Raw genomic sequence first — 18,846 nt, 5'->3', positions numbered from 1 at the left:
TAACCAAGAAATCTTTAGCTTTAGAAATAGAAGTAAATCTAAACGTTTGTTGCTGGTAAGTAAAACTTACCCTTTCCAGTTTTTCCCAATGAAACGGGATCCCATTCTTTTTCAGGACATCAGTTAGGAAAGTATATTCTCTTTCTTAAAATTCTCACAGGAGTTTCTTTCAGTTCACATTGCCAATGTTTAGAAACAAAATGAGCTTGCAAAACCAATTCCCTTGTTTTTCTCCTGGCAAACTGGACCAACACATCTCTTGGCTTATTATTTATAGTTGCATATCTTGAGTTGATATGGAAAACCTTCTCTATTTCCTCCATCATTTTATCCTCCTCCCAGTCAATTAGGGCCTTTAAAATTTTCCTCTTTGGCTTCAGGGATCCCCTTGAGCCTTAAACAAAACTCTTTATCCCTTAATTCCAGCAATGCAATTTTATCAAGCTCGTTCACCTTTCAGTTTCCAATACATCAACTCTGCTGTTCACTTTTATTACTCCTTTCATTTTCTTTAATTTCTCATCAAGTCTTTTCTCAAAGTCAGTAAATCTTGTATCCACTGTTTTCTCAAGCTTTTTCTCAAGCTCCTCAAAAGATTGAGTAATAGATTGTGTAGTTTTAGCCATATATTCTTCAAATGTATCTTTTAGCCAATCAAATTCACCAGAACCACACCTTGGTTGTTTTCTAGTGACCATAATTTCATATATTCATATATATATATGTATGTATGTATGTATGTATGTATGTATGTATGTATGTATCCTGGACATTTACCTTATGTATTTATATATAAATATATATTTACCTTGGACATAAGTTTGGACATTCCAATGCCACCATTGGCTGCCACGACCGAGTATATACTGCCTGTTCTAATAAGTGAAGTTTGGCACTGGGGAAAGCTCCAGGAAAAGGTGGTATAACAACAGAAATACTGAGGGCTGGAGGTCACGAACTATGGAAGGCAGTGGTGGAGCGCTTCACCAGGTACGCAGAGATGCAAAAAATTCCTGACTGCTGGAAGGAGTCTACTACAATCCTACTGTACAAGAAGGGAAATCACAAAGATCTCAAAAATTATAGGCCGATTTGCTTATTATTGACTGTCTATAAGCTGTTCACAAAAGTGATTACAAACCGTCTTACAAGAACTTTAGATGAGCAACAGCCACGAGAGCAGGCTGGCTTTAGAAGCAAGTACAGTATTACTGATCATATATTCACCCTTACTCAGCTCATCGAACGGTCAAGAGAATATAAATTTCCACTTGCGATCGCATTTGTAGACTATCAAAAAGCATCATCAAATATCGAAAACGGAAGCTACCCTAGGCAGGACATGTCACACGCATGTCGGATGGCCATTGGACAATAGCAGTTGTTGACTGGTATCCAAGAAAAGTCAAAAGACCTATCGGCTGACCTCCAAAGAGATGGGAAGATCCAATAGTCAAGGACTTTGGCCAAACCTGGAGAAGAAAAGCCAGAATTCGAGATGAATGGAAAGCAAGTTGTGACCAGCAGGACTCTGTCCAGTAACAGTCTGGTCAATCAAGGTAATATATATATGTAAGATGCAGGCAGGAACAGCATACACTGAATGGCACAACCAAGTAGCTGGCATTGTGTACAGGAACAGCTGTACAGTGTATGGGCCAGACCTTCCCAAGTCCAGGTGGGAGATTCCACAGAAGGTTGTGGAGAATGGCAGGGCTAAGATCCTGTGGGACTTCCAGAACCAGGCAGACAGGCAGGTACTGGCCAATCAACCAGACATTGTGGTAATAGACAAGGACCAGAAGACAGCGGTGGTGATAGATGTAGCAGTCCCAAGTGACAGCAACATCGGGAAGAAGGAGTATGAGAAGCTGGAGAAGTACCAGGGCCTGAAGGAGGAACTAGAGAGGATGTGGAAAGTGAAGGACAAAGTGGTCCCAGTGGTGGTAAGGGCACTTGGGGCTGTGACCCCCAAGCTGGGAAATTTGCTCCAACAGATCCCAGGAGCAACCTCAGAGCTCTCTGTCCAGAAGAGTGCAGTGCCAGGAACAGCTTAGATACTATGCAGAACCCTCAAACTCCCAGGCCTCTGGTGGAGGACCTGAGGTTGAGGAAGACACATACCACCCATAGAGGTGAAAAGGTAATTACTATATATATATATATGTATATGTATGTTACGGTTCCAATGCTTCAATGTTTTAAAAATTTAATACTTTCAACTTTAGTACTTTGGCTAAATACTTTGCCTAATACTTCCAACAGGAGTATTTATAAAAGGAAAAAAAAAGCTCCAGTGAGAGTGATTAGAAGGAGGGTGAAAGTCTCCAATTACACAGTCTCCAGTTACAAAGCCATGAGTTGAAACTGAAAGTCTTTCTATATCAGTGTTTATAAACAGTAACCAATCACAACTTGAAAAAATAACCCCAGCAGTACTTTGCCACAGCATCTAAAAAAAAATTGGTCTCAAATCCAACAAAGTCTTTTACTTGAATTTTTTTCCTTAAAAATAGAAAAAAAAAGTAATCACAACTTTTATTCCCTTTTAAAAAGGGCTTTAAGAAAACAGTTTAACTTTCAGGTTCCTTGCTCAAATTCTAATCCTCTAAAGCCGTTAAAACATATAAGAGAGTCCCCTTTTGGGTGAGATGGGCGGTGATAGAAATTTGAAAAATAAATAAATAAATAAAATATAAAAAAGAAATTCCCAAAATAATGAAAACTCAGTCAAGAGAAACAGTATTTCTGTACTGGAGATAGCTTCTTTAAATTCAGTAGTTGTAAAATAAAAAAGGTGATTTTAGAAGTGGGGCGGTTGGAGTTAGTGTCTGTTAAATGGCTTTAATGCAGCTTGAAAAAGATGATAATCCCACCTCTCAGTTGTTCACTCACCGTGGGTACTGAAACGTCGTTTCATGACCCTCTGGCAAGGAGCAGCTGTCCAGAGGGCATGGGGAATGATTCCTTGGATTCTCCTTTCCTGGAGAATACTTTGGGGCTCCAGATCCTGCCCATGCCACCAGATAAGCGCTGTGTTGTCGATCCTAGCTGTGGAGATTGGCTAAGATGGTCCCTCCACCAGAAGTGTTTGTTTGGCATTTTTTGATGAGTTATTTTTCCACCACAGATATGCACTCATAATTGGATTACTTTATTTGGAATCTAAAAAGTATGACCCACAGGCTATGTATTGCCCAAGGACACACATATTAAGGTCCCCAGAATCTCCTCTTCCCCAAAGTGTGGTGCCCAAAATTCAGTTACTGTTATTAAAGATGTGGGTGATTTCTTAAAGAGAAAAATTGGTGTCCTAAACTTTACAGAGGCTTAAAGCATAATTTAACTCAAGAAGAATTTGGAATTGCCCTGCCAGATTGGTGTCCTGGCTCTGCTTATTTCTCAAGAATATTTCTTGCCTTTATATTCAAAGCCCAGGAAGGTCCTCAGGTCATTAGAAAGAATGTACTTCTGCTTTAAATGTTCAGACATATTTAACTCAGCATTCAAGAACAGGAATTTGTAGCAGACAGTATTATTTGTCTCCAGATTATAGACATTGGCAAAGCTTTCTCTGAACTGAGGCTCAGAATCCAACTTTGAAGGCCTGTGGATTCCATCTCAGAGAAGGACATTTTGGAACCCCAAAAGGTCTTATTCTTCTCCTCTTGGAGCAAAATCTGGGTTGAAAACCATCACAGTCATATAGTTCTATACCAACATGGTTATAGAAGAAAAGGAAAAACAGAACCTCCCTCTTGTTGATGTCCCCATGTGGTTCTGTGCCATTGCAAAGCCATGATTTTATTAATCATGATTTGTTGAACAAACCACAGCAGTCTGTCCCACTCATAATGGGAAGCTACAAGCCATGGTAGTTGGTCTTGTATGTTACACTACCTCAAAATTAAACAAACTACAGTACCCCATATCTTAACTTGTGTGAACCCCACCTGCATGTCCGGGTCTAGCAGAACAGTCTAGTGGAAAAGGAAGTACAATTAAGAGTTGAAGACTGATCTTTTCCAGAAGTCTTTTGGGGCACGATGCCATACGTTGTGTTTTGGCTTTATTTGACTTGTTTGTATGCTGTTTTTTATTTATTTTATTTTATTTTTCTTGTCAGTCACTAAGAGTCTTGGGATTGCAGCAGCATACAGATTTGTTTAATAAACAAATAATTAATAAGAGGCATCACATCTTTTCAAAATATAGGTGTGGCTTAGAATTGTTTATCCCTCCCCCGCTTTGCCCTGCTCCGGTCAAACTGAAATATCACTATGTATGCGTGTAGTGGCAATGTGGAAGACTACTGTTATTTCGAGGAGTTTAAGTGACATATTTTTATTTTTCTCCTTCACACAAAGAAGCTTAGAGTTTATTCTGAGTTACACTAATGTTTAGCTGGCTTGTTTTTTATTTCTGTTTGAAATGTGGGGGAGAAGAGAAAAACCCAAGATAGTTTTTGTTAAGCACTAGCTTATCTTCATAGCTTTAAAATCGTTTTAAATAATTTTTTTTTTAATTCTCTTAAGCAATAATTAAAATACAAAAATAATGATCAGAGGAGAATGGTATGTTTTGATGCTCCAGACACTGAGCCCCTTTCAGTAATGATTTAAAGACTCCATTCAGAACTGTTCTGTAAAACCCTCCTCCGCACACACATTTTTCTTTATTATTTTATTCTTATAACTCTACTGATTATGTACTTTTAAATAAAGATATAATTAGCCTTTCAACTAATACCCAGGATGACGTCTTATTAAAAGTGGTTCACAACTCTCCCTACTGTTTGCGTCCAGAGATAATTCATGCAGTAACAGCATTTCTGGGTTGTAAATTGATTGCCAAGAGTGCTGTTAGCTAGGCTACTGTTCTTTAAGAGACTTGTTTACTAATCTGAGTACAATATTTATTTGATCAGTATTCTACATTCAGCAGAAAGTAAATGGCTTTAGCATATTTGAAGCCAGAGGGCAGATTTATGGAAAGTAGACTTGTCTGTGCCAAAATAGATCAGGGAGAAAATGATTGATTGCTTGGATATGTTGTGCCTGAGGGAACCAGCCCCTAATAAGATCACCAGAGAGGGGAGTAAGAGATAACTACATTACCCAAAACATTATACATACATGCACATATCTCAGATACGCAAAAAATATGTGAGAATTGTCAAGCGAATACTGAAACTTTAGAAATCATTGACTCGACAGTTGCAAAGAGTACCATGTTCTACCCCAGCTAAAAAAGGGTTCAAATGCTTTTCAAATAGAGGAAATGTGTTTGGCCTCTGCATCTCCAAGATGTCAGCAGGATGCTAGGCAAAAGGAACAACTTTGGCTGATGCCCCCAAGAGAACAATAAGCACATGCTGATACTTGGCACTCAGCTGGAATTAGCCTCTGATCAAAACCATCCTGTTTGCAGATTAGAGTGAGGGGAGGAGACAGGTGGAGGTAGAGGAGAGGAGGAGGCAGCTTGGCCTTGAAGACCTGGCTTTGTGCCCAGGCTTGGAGCCCCGAGTGTGCAAAGGGCCCCATTACATGGTTGTGCTAACACCGATGGTTTCTGAGATCTCAACTATATTTATATTTAATTTTTTTTATCGTTTTTATTGTTTGATCATTTTTATTATTGTAAGCTGCCCAGAGTCACTGGTTTGAGATGGGTGGCTATATAAATTGAATCAATCAATCAATCAATCAAGGACAAACTCCTCTCATTATTAAGGGTGTTTTGTTTGCTTCATACTGTTACTCAATACTTATTAACAAGAAGATGTCAGAGTGAATGCAGGAAACATTTCCCCTGCCTGCCTTATCATTGATTTCTTTTCAGGAAGGAGTCATGTGCCATCTCAAGCCTCACAGGGAGATGAGCCTTATAAACCCATAGACTTAGAACAAGGGAGACTGTCATGGGAAAAAAAAATCCTGGTTTTTATTTTTGAATACTTTAAAGTAAACAAAACAAAGCAAGACCTTCCCTACCAGCACTCCCCAAGAAATATATTACAGAGCTTCACAACACAAATATAGGAATGCTGGAATTGCCTTTCGTTTCCTTCTGAGAAATGCATTTTCTCTGTCATTGCAAAGGAAGTTTTTATGAGCTCTTAGCTGGGAAGAGTGTTTGTCTTTATTTTGGGATATCAGTTGGTTGCCCTGACAGTAAATAAGAAAATCTGTTCAAGAGGTTGATGGAGAAAAAACTTTTCTCCCCACCAGCCTTTGGAAAGCTCCTTTCACTTCCTTGTTCCTCAGACTATAAATCAGAGGGTTCAGCATAGGGATCACCACCGTGTAGAAGACAGAGGCAATTCTGTTTGAATCCCTTCCACGGCTTGCATTAAGCCGGCAATAGATTAGGAGAATTGTCACGTGGAAGACCGAGATTGCTGTGAAGTGAGAGGCACAAGTGGAGAAGGCCTTGTATCTTCCCTTGCTGGAGTGAATCCTTGAAACACATGTGATAATTAGAATGTAGGACATGAGAATAATTATGATGGTACTACTTTCCACAAAGGTGGCAAAAATGAAGAGCAGCATCTTATTGAGCTGGATGTCTGAACAAGAAAGAGTTAACACTGGCACAACATCACAAAAGAAGTGGTGGATGGAATTTCCACAGAATGGTAGCCGAAAAGCAGAAATTGTATGAATTAGAGCACAAATAATGCCCCACAGATAAGAACTAAGCACTAGAAAGATGCAGACATTTCTGGACACAATCACAGTGTACAATAAAGGGTTACAAATGGCCACATACCGGTCATATGCCATTGCAGCCAAGAGAAAAGATTCAGCAACAACAAGCATGATAAACAGGTACATCTGAACTGCACATGAGAAGAATGAAATGCCGTTTACTACAGAGGCAGTACCAATCAACAATTTGGGTGTTATAGATGAAGAATAACAAATGTCAATCAAGGATAGGTGGCTGAGGAAGAAGTACATTGGGGTATGGAGACGAGAGTCGACCTTAATTAACAGGATGATCCCAAAATTCCCCACCAGGGTCATAATATAGATCACAAGAAACATCAGGAAGAGAATGACCTGCAGACTTTCTGGGTAGTCTGAGAAACCCAGAAGAATGAATTGTGTCACCAGTGTGTCATTTCCTTTCTCCATTCCTTTCAGATCATGAACCGGAAAGTATCACATCAGATATAATATGAAGAGGCATTTGACCTGGAAACCAGCTAAAGAGCATGTCTATTTGTAGACAAAAGCTCACGACATGTTTCTGGCCTCATATTTTGCTCTTCAAAGAGTGGTTTCTTTTTTCATCTGCGAATGCTGCTCCTTTGGGGAACGGGGAGAGAAAAAGGAAAATACCAATAAAGGAGTGTTTATCAATAATTTTTAAAGAAATTCAGCTTTGAAATTGGTTGCCAAACCAATCACTTATTGAAATCCATCAAAGCATTTGACTGTAAAGAGATTACAAGTAAGATCCTTCACAGTATTGCAGTCCAGTGTTTCTCTGTGCTGCTTACCTGTTGGATCCCGTTTTTTGTTAGTAGGTATCAGCAGCCTGTTCATTTTTTCCCTCTCCTAACCTTACAGAAACATCTCTCATCAGCCATAAGTCAAGTCAACACATCACTCAGACAGAACTCCACTGCTAATTTGAGTGGACCATGTAAGAAAGACCCACCAACACCAGCCATCATGTTAGTCAATGTTTCTATGAAAACAGCAAATGCTTGAATGTCACAGGCAGTGAGAACAGTTGGAGTATTGAACAAGCTTCCCATCTTAGAGCTGTTGAAAAATTACTGTGAATAATTTCCAGTTTGGTTTGCACCCAGCACACCCCCAGTCAATCCCTACATCCAGATCAAAGCAAGCACACACACCACTCAGTATAGCTAGCAAAAATATAGGTTGATGTTTGTTTGTTAAACATCAGCAGATATCATAAACATTTAGTTGGCAAAGTGGATAAAAAGCAGGCAAAAGCAGGGAGAGAGAAAGACATGACCATGCAAGAATTTGGATTATCTGTATCTATCAAAACGGGCAGAATTTTCCAGGGCTACTACTGGAAATCATACTGTGGGTCATTAGCATGGACAGTCCCAAAGGGAGTGGCCTTTGGTTGTTACAGTTTTAATCCTTTTATGTCCATAGTAGTAGCAGGATAGAAATGGAAAGTAGGACACTATTGATCGCTCCTCTATTCTGCACCATGAAGGAAACAATTTGTGGATGGGGATTATGTGTCTAACAAGAAGGCCTCCAAAGGTGATGTTCAAAGGTGTATTTTTTTCACATAATACTTTACTAGGTCCCTTTCTGTTGCAGCTCATACACCTTCTATATCTGGATCATAGTATAAATGGATAAATAAAAACACTCCCAACTTCAACCTGTAGTGGTCATCTTCAGAGAACCACAGAATGTGAAAAGAAGTTGAAAGCCCCTGCTCAGGTTGTTAGAATCAACACTAAACTATATGGGCAGCTTTCTGGGTCTCATGGGGCTCATTTTGAAGGGTGCCTTCTGGATTAGAAAGTGAATAGGTTCCAGTCTGCCAAAAGGGTCCTAAGCATTGCTCTGCAAAGCTTCTAAGGAGTGATTCAATTTGACAAAGCTTTGATCAGATTATCTCTTTGACGCAGTTCCCAAACTGAAACAGGGTTTAATTCAAAGAACCTACTTCCCCATTATAGCCTATGCATAATTATTTTTTTTCAAAAAATATCTTGTTTCTTGAATGGAATAAATTTCCCTTGCATGCTGACTTGCAAATGCCAGTTGAATCATGCTTTCTTCAAATCTCAGATCTCCAGTCTGATTTCCAGACTTACTGTAAGTTACATTGGGCTAAATATAAATTAATTCCAGATCTCACCTGGTGCCACCTGATACTGAAAAATAACAGAGCAACCCTAGAAACATGTAGCTGGGCCAAGCCAATGGCAACAGACTCCTCTTCCTTGAACTCAAAGGCAAATGCTACTGGAATGCATGAGTGGCCCTTTTTCAATCATCTCAGTGACCTTTGGGATATGATCTCTGAAGTACTTTAGATTTGTTGCCTCAAAAGGAGGGAGGGAACTTCTCAAGGAATATCAGGAGCAGTGAAAGATTCCTGTAAGAGATGCAAGTTTTTGAAACCAGGCAAAGCACCGTCACCTCTTGTCCAACCAGGCACCAGGGTCCTTTTCCAGGCTTTAATGTCCAGGTGTCTGCGGCATAGTGAAGGTGTCTTGCCTGCTAAAAGAGAGATCACAGCATCCCTGTACATATCCCTCTGAAGTGCTCTGGGCCAATTACTCAGTGATCCTTATATGATGTGTACTTATCAATAGCTTGTGAAACTGGAGAGGAGACAAATGAATTATTAGAATTATTTCCTAGGAGCAATTTTTTGACATACCCTATATCATTTTTATTCATATGGCATCTCCCCCTAAAAACTGGGGAGGGGAATATGGAGACTGAACTGAAAAGGCTCCTGTAGTAAAGGAATATTTGCATGTATTTGTCTAAAAAATTATGAGTGCCTATCTCATAATTAAAATAAATTTTAAAAGCCCTTCAAACTTCATATATCTACTCCTGTATCTGTAGGCATATTAGATTTATATCCCACTTTTTCTCCAGTTCTCAGAAGGCAGCAGCTGCCCTTGGCTGAGATTGAAAAAACTAAACAAGGTCAGATTGATTTGTCCTTGAACAGGAGACCACTGACAACACTGGGAAATCCCAAGTCTGATGACTAGATTGGGAAGTTGAAAAACATCTTGGAAGAAGGCAATGGCAAACAAATTTTATACTGTAGACACCCTGCCAAAAAAAAAAAAAAAAATCCCACCACACCCTACATAGACATGTCTATGAAATCATCAGCTTGATTCGAAGGAGACATTACTTTTATTTCTTTCTCCAGTTAGTTTTGGTTGAAGGATAGTAACTGACCCAAAATCAGTGAGCTTCAATACCTGAGGATAGATTTTTTTTTTAATTTTTATTTTTATCCTACGGTGAACATACCTAATACTCCTTCCTCCTATTTTCCCCACAACAGCAATCCTGTGAGGTAAGTTGGGCTGAGAGAGAGAGACTGGCCCAAGGTCACCCAGCCGGCTTTCATGCCTAAGACGGGACTAGAACTCACAGCCTTCTGGTTTCTAGCCTGTTGCCTTCATCACTAGACCAAACTGGCTCTGTATTATTACTACCTGGATCTTCCCAGTCCAAGTCCAACACCTTAACCGCTATATATATTGTCCTCTCAATTGCTTGTTTTGTTTGTTTGTTGTTTAAATGTATATGGATGACCATCTTAAATATGTCTCCCTGGATGGCTGACAACAATCAACAGTCATCTCCTTGTGGTCCAACACAAATATTTGATAACCTTTTTTTTCCTGAAATTGGTCTGTTTGAAAGAGATAAGTCACCTGTAGCCCCCAAACACTTCCAAGCTTAATATGCTCCAAAGTATTACTCAAGCCAAAGGAAGTGAGTTTATGTAAATGGCCTACCCCATTCTGAAAATAAACTAATGGGATAACAGCTAACTAGCTCATCAGAAGATGGCCATACCATGTGAAAGAAGTTCTCTTGATGAATGAATGACAATATAGATTTTGAAAAATAGGTAGAATAATCCTGTAGGATAAGGAGAGAACCCATGGCAGAGGAAATGTCATTTCCTAAATTAGCTAGTTCAAGGCTGGCCAAAGCAGAAATTAGCTTGTCTTTCCTCTGTCACTTGAAGCACCTTCAGCTACAAGGCTACAGTCTTCAGCCTTAAGTTCCAGCCCTAGAGCCACCATCACAACCTGGCATCATAATTGATTCTTTTTTGGTAGAAAAGCCCTTCAACAATATCCTACCATCTGCTGAAGACCATCTAAAAGGCTAGAGAGGTAACTCATGGCCAGGAAGCCACACGGCCCTTCACGGCTTTGTCATCATGTGAAAAAAGGTGAAAGGTCCCCTGTGCAAGCACCGAGTCATGTCTGACCCTTTGGGGGGATGCCGCTTTCACGACGTTTTCTTGGCAGACTATAGCGGGGTGGTTTGCCATTGCCTTCCCCAGTCATCACCTTCCCCAGCAAGCTGGGTACTCATTTTACCGACCTCGGAAGGATGAAAGGCTGACTCGACCTGAGCCAGATACCCAAGAATCCAGCTTCTGCTGGGATCGAACTCGGGTCGTGGGGAGACTTTCAGCAATACTGCCGCCTACCCCTCTGCGCCACATGAGGCTCTGTCATACTGCTGACAATACTGCAGCTATTTGTCTTAGCAAATGTTGGGCTTTACTGACTGTTTTTAAGGGTGGCTGCTGCTTCTTTTTCTTTTTTTTTCACTTTTGCCAACTGGTCCTGCCCACAATGATATTATTGCCTGGCACACAGTACAATTCTTGACACACTACAAACAATATGGCTGGTTTGACACTTGGGTACTCAAAGCTTGCCCACTCCTAAGCTATAGATTTTCAGTCTAACATTGATTAATCAACAAGTTATGTCAGGGAATCCTTATTTTGCACTATGTAGTGACAGAAGTAAACTGACAGTTTGGTGCCTCCAACAGGACATATGGTCCTTAACAAGATGCATAGATGAAGGTGCAGTGTATGAATTAATGAACCTCTAGATAATTTCACAGTGATTTTCCTAACAGAAATGAATCCCCCCAGGCTCCCTTCAGCAAACCAGCAAACCACAAGTACTGTAAGGAAACCATTGGAAGCAAGACATAAGCAAGTTCAAAATTAACCATTGTTCTTCTGTCCCAAGAGTGAGTAAGATCACTATTCAGAAGCACTTGGGGGAAGAATACATTATTTGCAGCAATGCAGAGTTCCAGATAAGCAAGTATACAACAGTAAGAAGCAGAATTTCCTAGTGAGGTTAAAATAAGAAGACCTATTCTCTCCATCCATGTCTCTCCCAAGGTACTTTCCCTTTTTGTCTGGAGTGTCTGATCCTATTTCCACTATTAATCATTTGCATTCGGTTATGGCTTTGCACTATCAGAAAGCACGCTTGCTTACACGAGGGAAAGCATCCAATAGGCAACCTTCCCCCCTGCCTCCTATACAAATCTGCATCATATTCTACACTGGAGCAACTTTCCAAAGGGAGGAGAGCACCGGTGAATAGGGGAGATAGGTGAAAATTGGAGGTAGCATTTTGTCTGAATCAAAGAGTTTCCTGGCATTTCAATATCAACACAGGATGTAAATCGTTATAATGATGTGTGCATCTTATGAAATATACAACTTAGAAAATCCCCTTACTTTAAATATCAGGGGAAATATTTAAATTAGAGTGGGGGGACAGATTTATTAGAAACGTTTTGCCTGGATATAAAGGAGGATTGAAAGAGGAAAATAGTAGCTTACAGTTCTCAAATTTGGATATATCAAGAACATGGATGAGTGTTTAGAAAATAGACCTCTGAAATTCTGAACTTGAAGATATAACTAGGTTTAGCGGTGGCTTGGCTACAGGAGAAAGAGGAAGATATTGAACTGAAGTTGGTTCTAAAATTCCATGTTAGAATGACAATGGAAATAACAGGGAAAATAGTTTATAGCCTACGTGGTAGCATTTGGTATCTTTAAAAATGTGCTTCCCTTCTGGTTTCAGTGGTATCGTCTGACAGAATCAAAGACTGGCATGCAAAGCTTTCATCAAAGGAATGTCTGAAGGAAATGGCTCCACAGGAAGTGATTTTATTCTTGTCGGTTTTACAGACCAGTATAAACTTCAAATGTTGTCTTTTTTGTTTTTCTCAGCTGTTTATATTTCTACGATGCTTGGAAACCTTGGCATGACTGTATTAATCAGGATTGACTCACGACTCCACACACCTATGTACTTCTTCCTCAGTCATCTCTCTCTTTTAGACATGTGCTATTCTTCTACGATTGTTCCCAAAATGCTAGTGAATTTCTTAGCAGGCAGAAAGACGATTTCATTTGCTGGATGCGCCACTCAGCTATTCTTCTTTGCAGCTTGTGCTACCACTGAGAGCTACCTGCTGGCTGCCATGGCCTATGACCGTTATGTTGCAGTTTGCAAGCCTCTGCTTTACACAGTTATCATGTCACAGAAGGTTTGTGAGGGGTTACTGGCTGGGGCATATGTTGTAGGTGTGATATGCTCAGCTGTGCATACCATCTCTATATTTCATCTCCCATTCTGTCATTCTCATAAGATCAACCACTTTTTCTGTGATGGGCCTCCACTCCTAACCCTGGCCTGCTCAGACACTCATTTCAATGAGAGACTTCTTTTTGCTGTGGTTGGGTTTAACATCCTGATCACCACAGCAGTCATTCTAGCATCCTATATGTCTGTCCTCACTACTGTGCTGAGCATCCACACTACTGAAGGCAGGTGCAAAGCCTTCTCCACCTGTGCTTCCCACTTGGCCACTGTTACGTTGTTCTATGGAAGTTCCCTCTTCATGTATTCACGGCCAAGCACAAGCTATTCCTTGGATCAGGACAAAGTGGTTTCAGTGCTGTACTCAGTTACAATCCCCATGCTCAACCCACTCATCTATAGCATGAGGAACAAGGAGGTGAAAGATGCTCTCAGAAGAACAAGAGGCAGATTCTGTTCTTTGTGAGTAATGGCACCAAGTATTGCAATCTCAGTAAATACAGTACAAACTTTTTTCATTGCGCAATAACTGGGCAAGTTAGTTAACCAATGATTTGAGGGGCTGGGAAGAACATGTGGGTGATGTCCTTGAAGGTCTACTTTAATGTATTGGAAATGCTGCCCTTTCTTACAGCCCTGTTTCTGCTCTTAACTTAGGTCAGGAACATTGATGCAATTTTTATTGACCTCTGTGATATAGAATCTCCTGTTAAATTTATAGAACAGAGTATTCCCAGTCTGTATGACAAAGCCACTATGGGTTACAGAAGTTAGTATTTCATCTTAAAATAACTGAAGCTGAGCTGGATTTTAATAGAATATAAATGTAGTCTGTGAAGAATCTTTTTGCAAGGTCGACCAAAGTCAAAAGAGAGTTTGTATGAGGTTTAAACGCATTCCCTACAGAATAGAATAAATACTTATGTATAAATAAAGCTTGTAATGCATAATCTGATACTTTACTATCAAGGAAACAATGAAGTAAACTGCTGCTTCTCAGCAATTCAGTCATTTAATTTTTTTTTATTAAACATCGTGATCACTCTTCTAATAATTAAAAAATACAAATGTCAAAGTCCATATGTTTCAAATGTTATTACACCATATGGCAATCTGTCGTATGTAAGTAGAAAGGGAGAAAGAGGAGGAAAGGAGAGGAAAAATAAAAAGGATTTTTCAAAATTTTCTAGCTCTTTTGCCTTGTTTATTTTTAGATATTTCATCTCTCAAATTAGTGGATGAGCTCCCCTAAGAATACTGACTGAAAGAAATTAAAGGTGGTAGTTAGTAGCAGGAAGAAATAATGTTCAGCTTGATCTCAGAAGTGTATGGGACCTAGACATGGATAAGGTTAGCCAAACCTTCTGGGGACACTGGGAGTTAGATGTTGCTGGGAGGGATTAACCAGACATTATAATAACATCACTGAACTGTTCAGAGCAGATGGATTCTGGACTTACCTATCTGGTAACCTATTGTCCAGTTAATTTCTTCCTGGTCGTAGAGGGAAGTGTTATTACCACTCAAGTTAGATAGATTTCTCTTTCTTCCATTTGTTCATTGTACATATGAGAACATGAAAGGTAGGTAGATAGGAATGTTGTGTGCACAGTGTGTGAATAGTATATGAGATCACAGTACGTAAACAAGGAGGAAGAACAACTACCACCAGGTGTTTGACTGGCATATATGAGTAATGACTTGATACGTGTGTGTGTGTCTGCACATGCACAGTGTAACAGCCAAAATGTGCAGTGTGGGAAAATCCATATATATCACATAACTTTTTTTTCATCATGGAAGAGTGAGTTCTTGAAAATTCTGTTCTCTATTCTCAGGATTCTCTAATCCAGTGTGGAACTGTTCCATTTATAGAAATTAATGGAGAATTCCATGCAGACAAAAATGGTGCCTTCATGCATGTTGTGAGATTAGGCACAGGATCAAAATGGAATGAAGGCAGAGGCAGAGGCAGAGGCAGAGACAGACACAGACACAGACACAGACACAGACACAGTTTCTGCTGTTATTTTCTCCTTTTTGTGGCTTAAGTAATGCAATGTATATACTCTACCCAAATGCAATTATCCTGTGCAATTAGATTTTGCAAATGACTTTCAGGGGGAAAAAAATCCTTTCTAATAATCCAAAATTCACAAAGGAGGAAGCATATAGCAACATATATGTACTAAAATGCAGAAAAGTGCTATTCTTCTTTATTCAGCAGAAATCAGTGACTGGTGTGCATACCTATGCAGATTCACTTCTCATAGATAAATTAGTGATGCATCAGTACTGCCATATAATACATATAGTACAATAGGCAGATGGAAGAAAGTTTCTGGATCCAACCTTTTTCTTGTATGGTCTAGGTGCTAGGATCTTTTCCAAGCCTATGAGCATGGGACCGACTGTCCCTATTCCCATCAGTCTAAAATAACACGTCTTTGGTATTGGAACGTTACCCAAACATTTATGAAATGAGTTTTACAAAAAGAAAATAAATGTGTCCACATCTGGAGATACTGTATCTACCACCAAAGATTAGTACTGACAGTTCTACAGTCAGTGTATGTGCTGATAATCGTTTCTAAGAAGAAGTGGAATGTGGTAGGCCATTGTTTCATGAGCGACTGCTAAAGTGATTTCTACTGCTACATCATGAAATATAGACACTTGGATTCATCTTCCAGAAGGGGATACATGCATGGTAAGCACCGTCCATACATCCACAACCCTTCATGGAACATGGTGAGAATCAGTGCACAGTGCTAAACTCCAGTGTTCACTATGAAATAGAAAATAGAATAGCTTAAAGTGGGTTTTCCTGTGTTATTAACAACTGCATTTTAAATTGCCTGCAATAAAAATGGAAAAAGAAATTCATATAACGGTATATTACTGCATATTAAAAAGAAAAGGATTTTTATTACTGCATGTATTTTTCAAAATCATGAGCTCATGATTATTAAACTTTAATAACATTTCACAAATATGCAAACTATTAATACCCTTGACTTTACAATGAAGTTGATTTTATATTTGCAGACTGAGAAAGAATCATATAACATTGTTCTCTCCACACTCTAAAGTGACAAATTAGTATCTCTTGGCAGAAAATCCCCTTAAAAGATTTTCTTATGTCTGTGTCATATTTAATCATGACTTTCTCTGTTGATAATGTAGGGCTTGGGGTGGAGTTGGGGGGGGGGTGTTTTGTTGTTGTTTGGCTTTCACTATTAAAATTTTAAAAAAAATTAAAATGTTTAATTATGACTTTGGAAGGTACATGAAGATCCATATCTATTCTCCATAAACATCACAAGAATCAATCAGAAACAGAGATGTCTATTGAAAATCACACTGCAGTGTCTGAATTCATCCTCCTAGGATTTGCAGAAAACTCAAAACTGAAAATTCCATTTTTTGTATTTTTCTTACTAATCTATTTTATCACGGTGGTGAGTAATCTGGGCATGATTTTGCTGATCAGAATGGACCCTCAGCTTCATACACCCATGTACTTTTTCCTCAGTAACTTGGCTTTCATAGATCTTTGTTATTCCTCCAATATTACCCCCAAAGCCTTGGAAAATTTTCTGGCAGAGAAGAAAACCATTTCCTTCACAGGATGCATCATCCAGATATATTTATTTGTTGCTCTTGCAAGTACAGAGTTCATTCTTTTTGGGTTGATGGCGTATGACCGTTATGTGGCCATCTGCAATCCTTTGTTGTACCCTTCCCTCATGTCCCATGCCCAATGCCTCAAAATGGCAGGAGGAGCCTTCACAGCTGGATTCCTGAACTCCATTATTCATACCACTCTGGTAGGCACTTTATCTTTCTGCCAGTCCAATGAAATCAACCACTTCTTCTGTGAGATCCCCCAACTCCTCAAACTCTCATGTTCCAACACCTTTTTAACTGAAATTCTTGTTGTTATTTGTGCTGGAATTAATATGCTGGGCTCTCTCCTGATAATACTGAGCTCCTACACATATATCCTTTCCGCAGTGTTTAAGATGAACTCAGCGGTTGGCCGTGAAAAAGCTTTCTCTACTTGTACCTCTCATTTGATTGCTGTAATCATATTTTATGGAACGGGCCTCTTTATATACTTGCAACCCAGTTCAAACTATTCAGAGGATCAGAATAAAACTGTGTCTGTGTTTTATGCCTTCATCATCCCAATGCTTAACCCTTTAATCTACAGTCTGAGAAACAAGGAGGTGAAGGCTTCATTGAAGAGAACAATGGTTAGAAATCTATTTTCACATCTGAAGTAATTATTAAGTCTGGAGTGTTTCAACCCACCCAGATAAGCTCCTCAATTTGTGTATTGCGTTTTACTTTGGAACTGTATAATACTGTAAAAATTGTAAATATTTCTAAAATATTGTAATTGGTTATTAAAATGGTAAATAATGACCTTTTACAGTAGAAGGTACCATGGCAGGAAACCCTGATGGGGAATGGTTGGAGATACTGTGTATGCGTAGCCTGGTAAAGAAAAGACAGTGAGAAGATATAATAGCTATCTTCTAGCATCTGAAGGGTTGTCATATAGAAGATGGTGCAGAATTGTTCAGAGTCATTCATGAAGTCAGGACAAGAAACAATGAGTGTAGATTACAAGGAAGCAGATTTCAGTTGGACATCAAGAGAAAAAATCCTAACTGTAAGAACATTCCAGCAATAGAACAGACTGCCTCTGAAGATGGTGGAATTTCCCTTACTAGAGATGTTTAATTAGAGCCTGAATGGTCATCCCTCGGGAGTGCTGTACTAGTTGATTCCTGTACTGGGCACAGGCCTCCACTAGATGATCCACTAGATATCCATCGTTGGCAGAAGCATATAGCCAAAGGTGGTGATCATGTGAAGAAGTAAACACAAATAACAAAAGTGCTAATTTCAACAATTATTTTCCTGTTTCATTTATTAAAATATCCATATTTAAACTAAAGTTATGAAGGTAAAGGCATTGCTTTTCATTCAGCCCTCAACTGCACTTTGAGGGATAGCAACAATTAATTCTTTGGATAGTTACGATCAATCTAAAATTAGAGCAGATAGTTAGCCACCCATCATGATCCTCTGGGGTAACCAGCTAAGGAAGTGAGGAGGGAGCATTTGAAGAACTCTGTGAATATCACATGAGTCAGTTGATGAATTTGAACTGTGCCCTCTGGGAGGCCTGTAGAAACATCCTGTTTCTGGCCATTAAAAAACCAGAAGTTGTCTTGCAACCTATTTTCTAGCTGCTAAAAAAATACCAGATCCTGCAGAGATATTGGACCATGACTTGCATGATCCCCAGTCAGGATACATTCTGAACTCCCATACAGATTCTTGTGAAAGATACTTAAGGGAATCAAGGTCACAGAAGGAAGCAGTAGCACCTTTGTTAACATGGTGACTCAACATAATAGCATCAGCTGCACATTTAAAGGGTTACTGTGACAAGCTCATACTGTATGATAGATTAAGCATACAAGTATAATCTTTGAGACACAGAAAAAAAAATGCTTCTGGAAATATAATGAGGCACTTCTATTATCCTGTGAGTTACCTCCTGCTCATACAGGTAGGTTGTCTATAAGCCCAATTGGTCAAGTGATTCATTATTCATTATTCTAGTTACATGTCTGAGAATGAGAGAGAGGGAGAGAAAATAGGGAGATATACTG

The 18,846-nt window shown here is 39.3% G+C and overlaps 2 protein-coding genes across 3 annotated transcripts; one reads left to right on the top strand and one right to left on the bottom strand.

Moving 5' to 3' along the window:
• Nucleotides 1-6,191: 6,191 nt before the first annotated feature.
• On the bottom strand, nucleotides 6,192-7,139 carry LOC134487325 (olfactory receptor 5L1-like). Its single transcript, XM_063289062.1, has one exon. It carries the CDS (start codon nucleotides 7,137-7,139, stop codon nucleotides 6,192-6,194), a length of 948 nt encoding a protein of 315 aa, XP_063145132.1.
• Nucleotides 7,140-12,680: 5,541 nt separating this feature from the next.
• Nucleotides 12,681-17,442, top strand: LOC134487324 (olfactory receptor 5F1-like). Of its 2 annotated transcripts, XM_063289060.1 has the most exons (2): nucleotides 12,684-13,286; nucleotides 16,498-17,442. In XM_063289060.1, the coding sequence occupies exons 1-2, from the start codon at nucleotides 12,684-12,686 to the stop codon at nucleotides 17,440-17,442; spliced, it is 1,548 nt and encodes a 515-aa protein (XP_063145130.1). The 2 variants fall into 2 exon arrangements, with proteins under 2 accessions (XP_063145131.1, XP_063145130.1); XM_063289061.1 differs by lacking the exon at nucleotides 16,498-17,442 and having other exon boundaries at nucleotides 12,681-13,619.
• Nucleotides 17,443-18,846: the final 1,404 nt, after the last annotated feature.

The sequence above is a fragment of the Candoia aspera genome, chromosome 1, assembly GCF_035149785.1.
Source record: "Candoia aspera isolate rCanAsp1 chromosome 1, rCanAsp1.hap2, whole genome shotgun sequence".
Taxonomy (NCBI): Eukaryota; Metazoa; Chordata; class Lepidosauria; order Squamata; family Boidae; genus Candoia; species Candoia aspera.
This window is presented reverse-complemented; position numbering and strand designations above follow the sequence as displayed.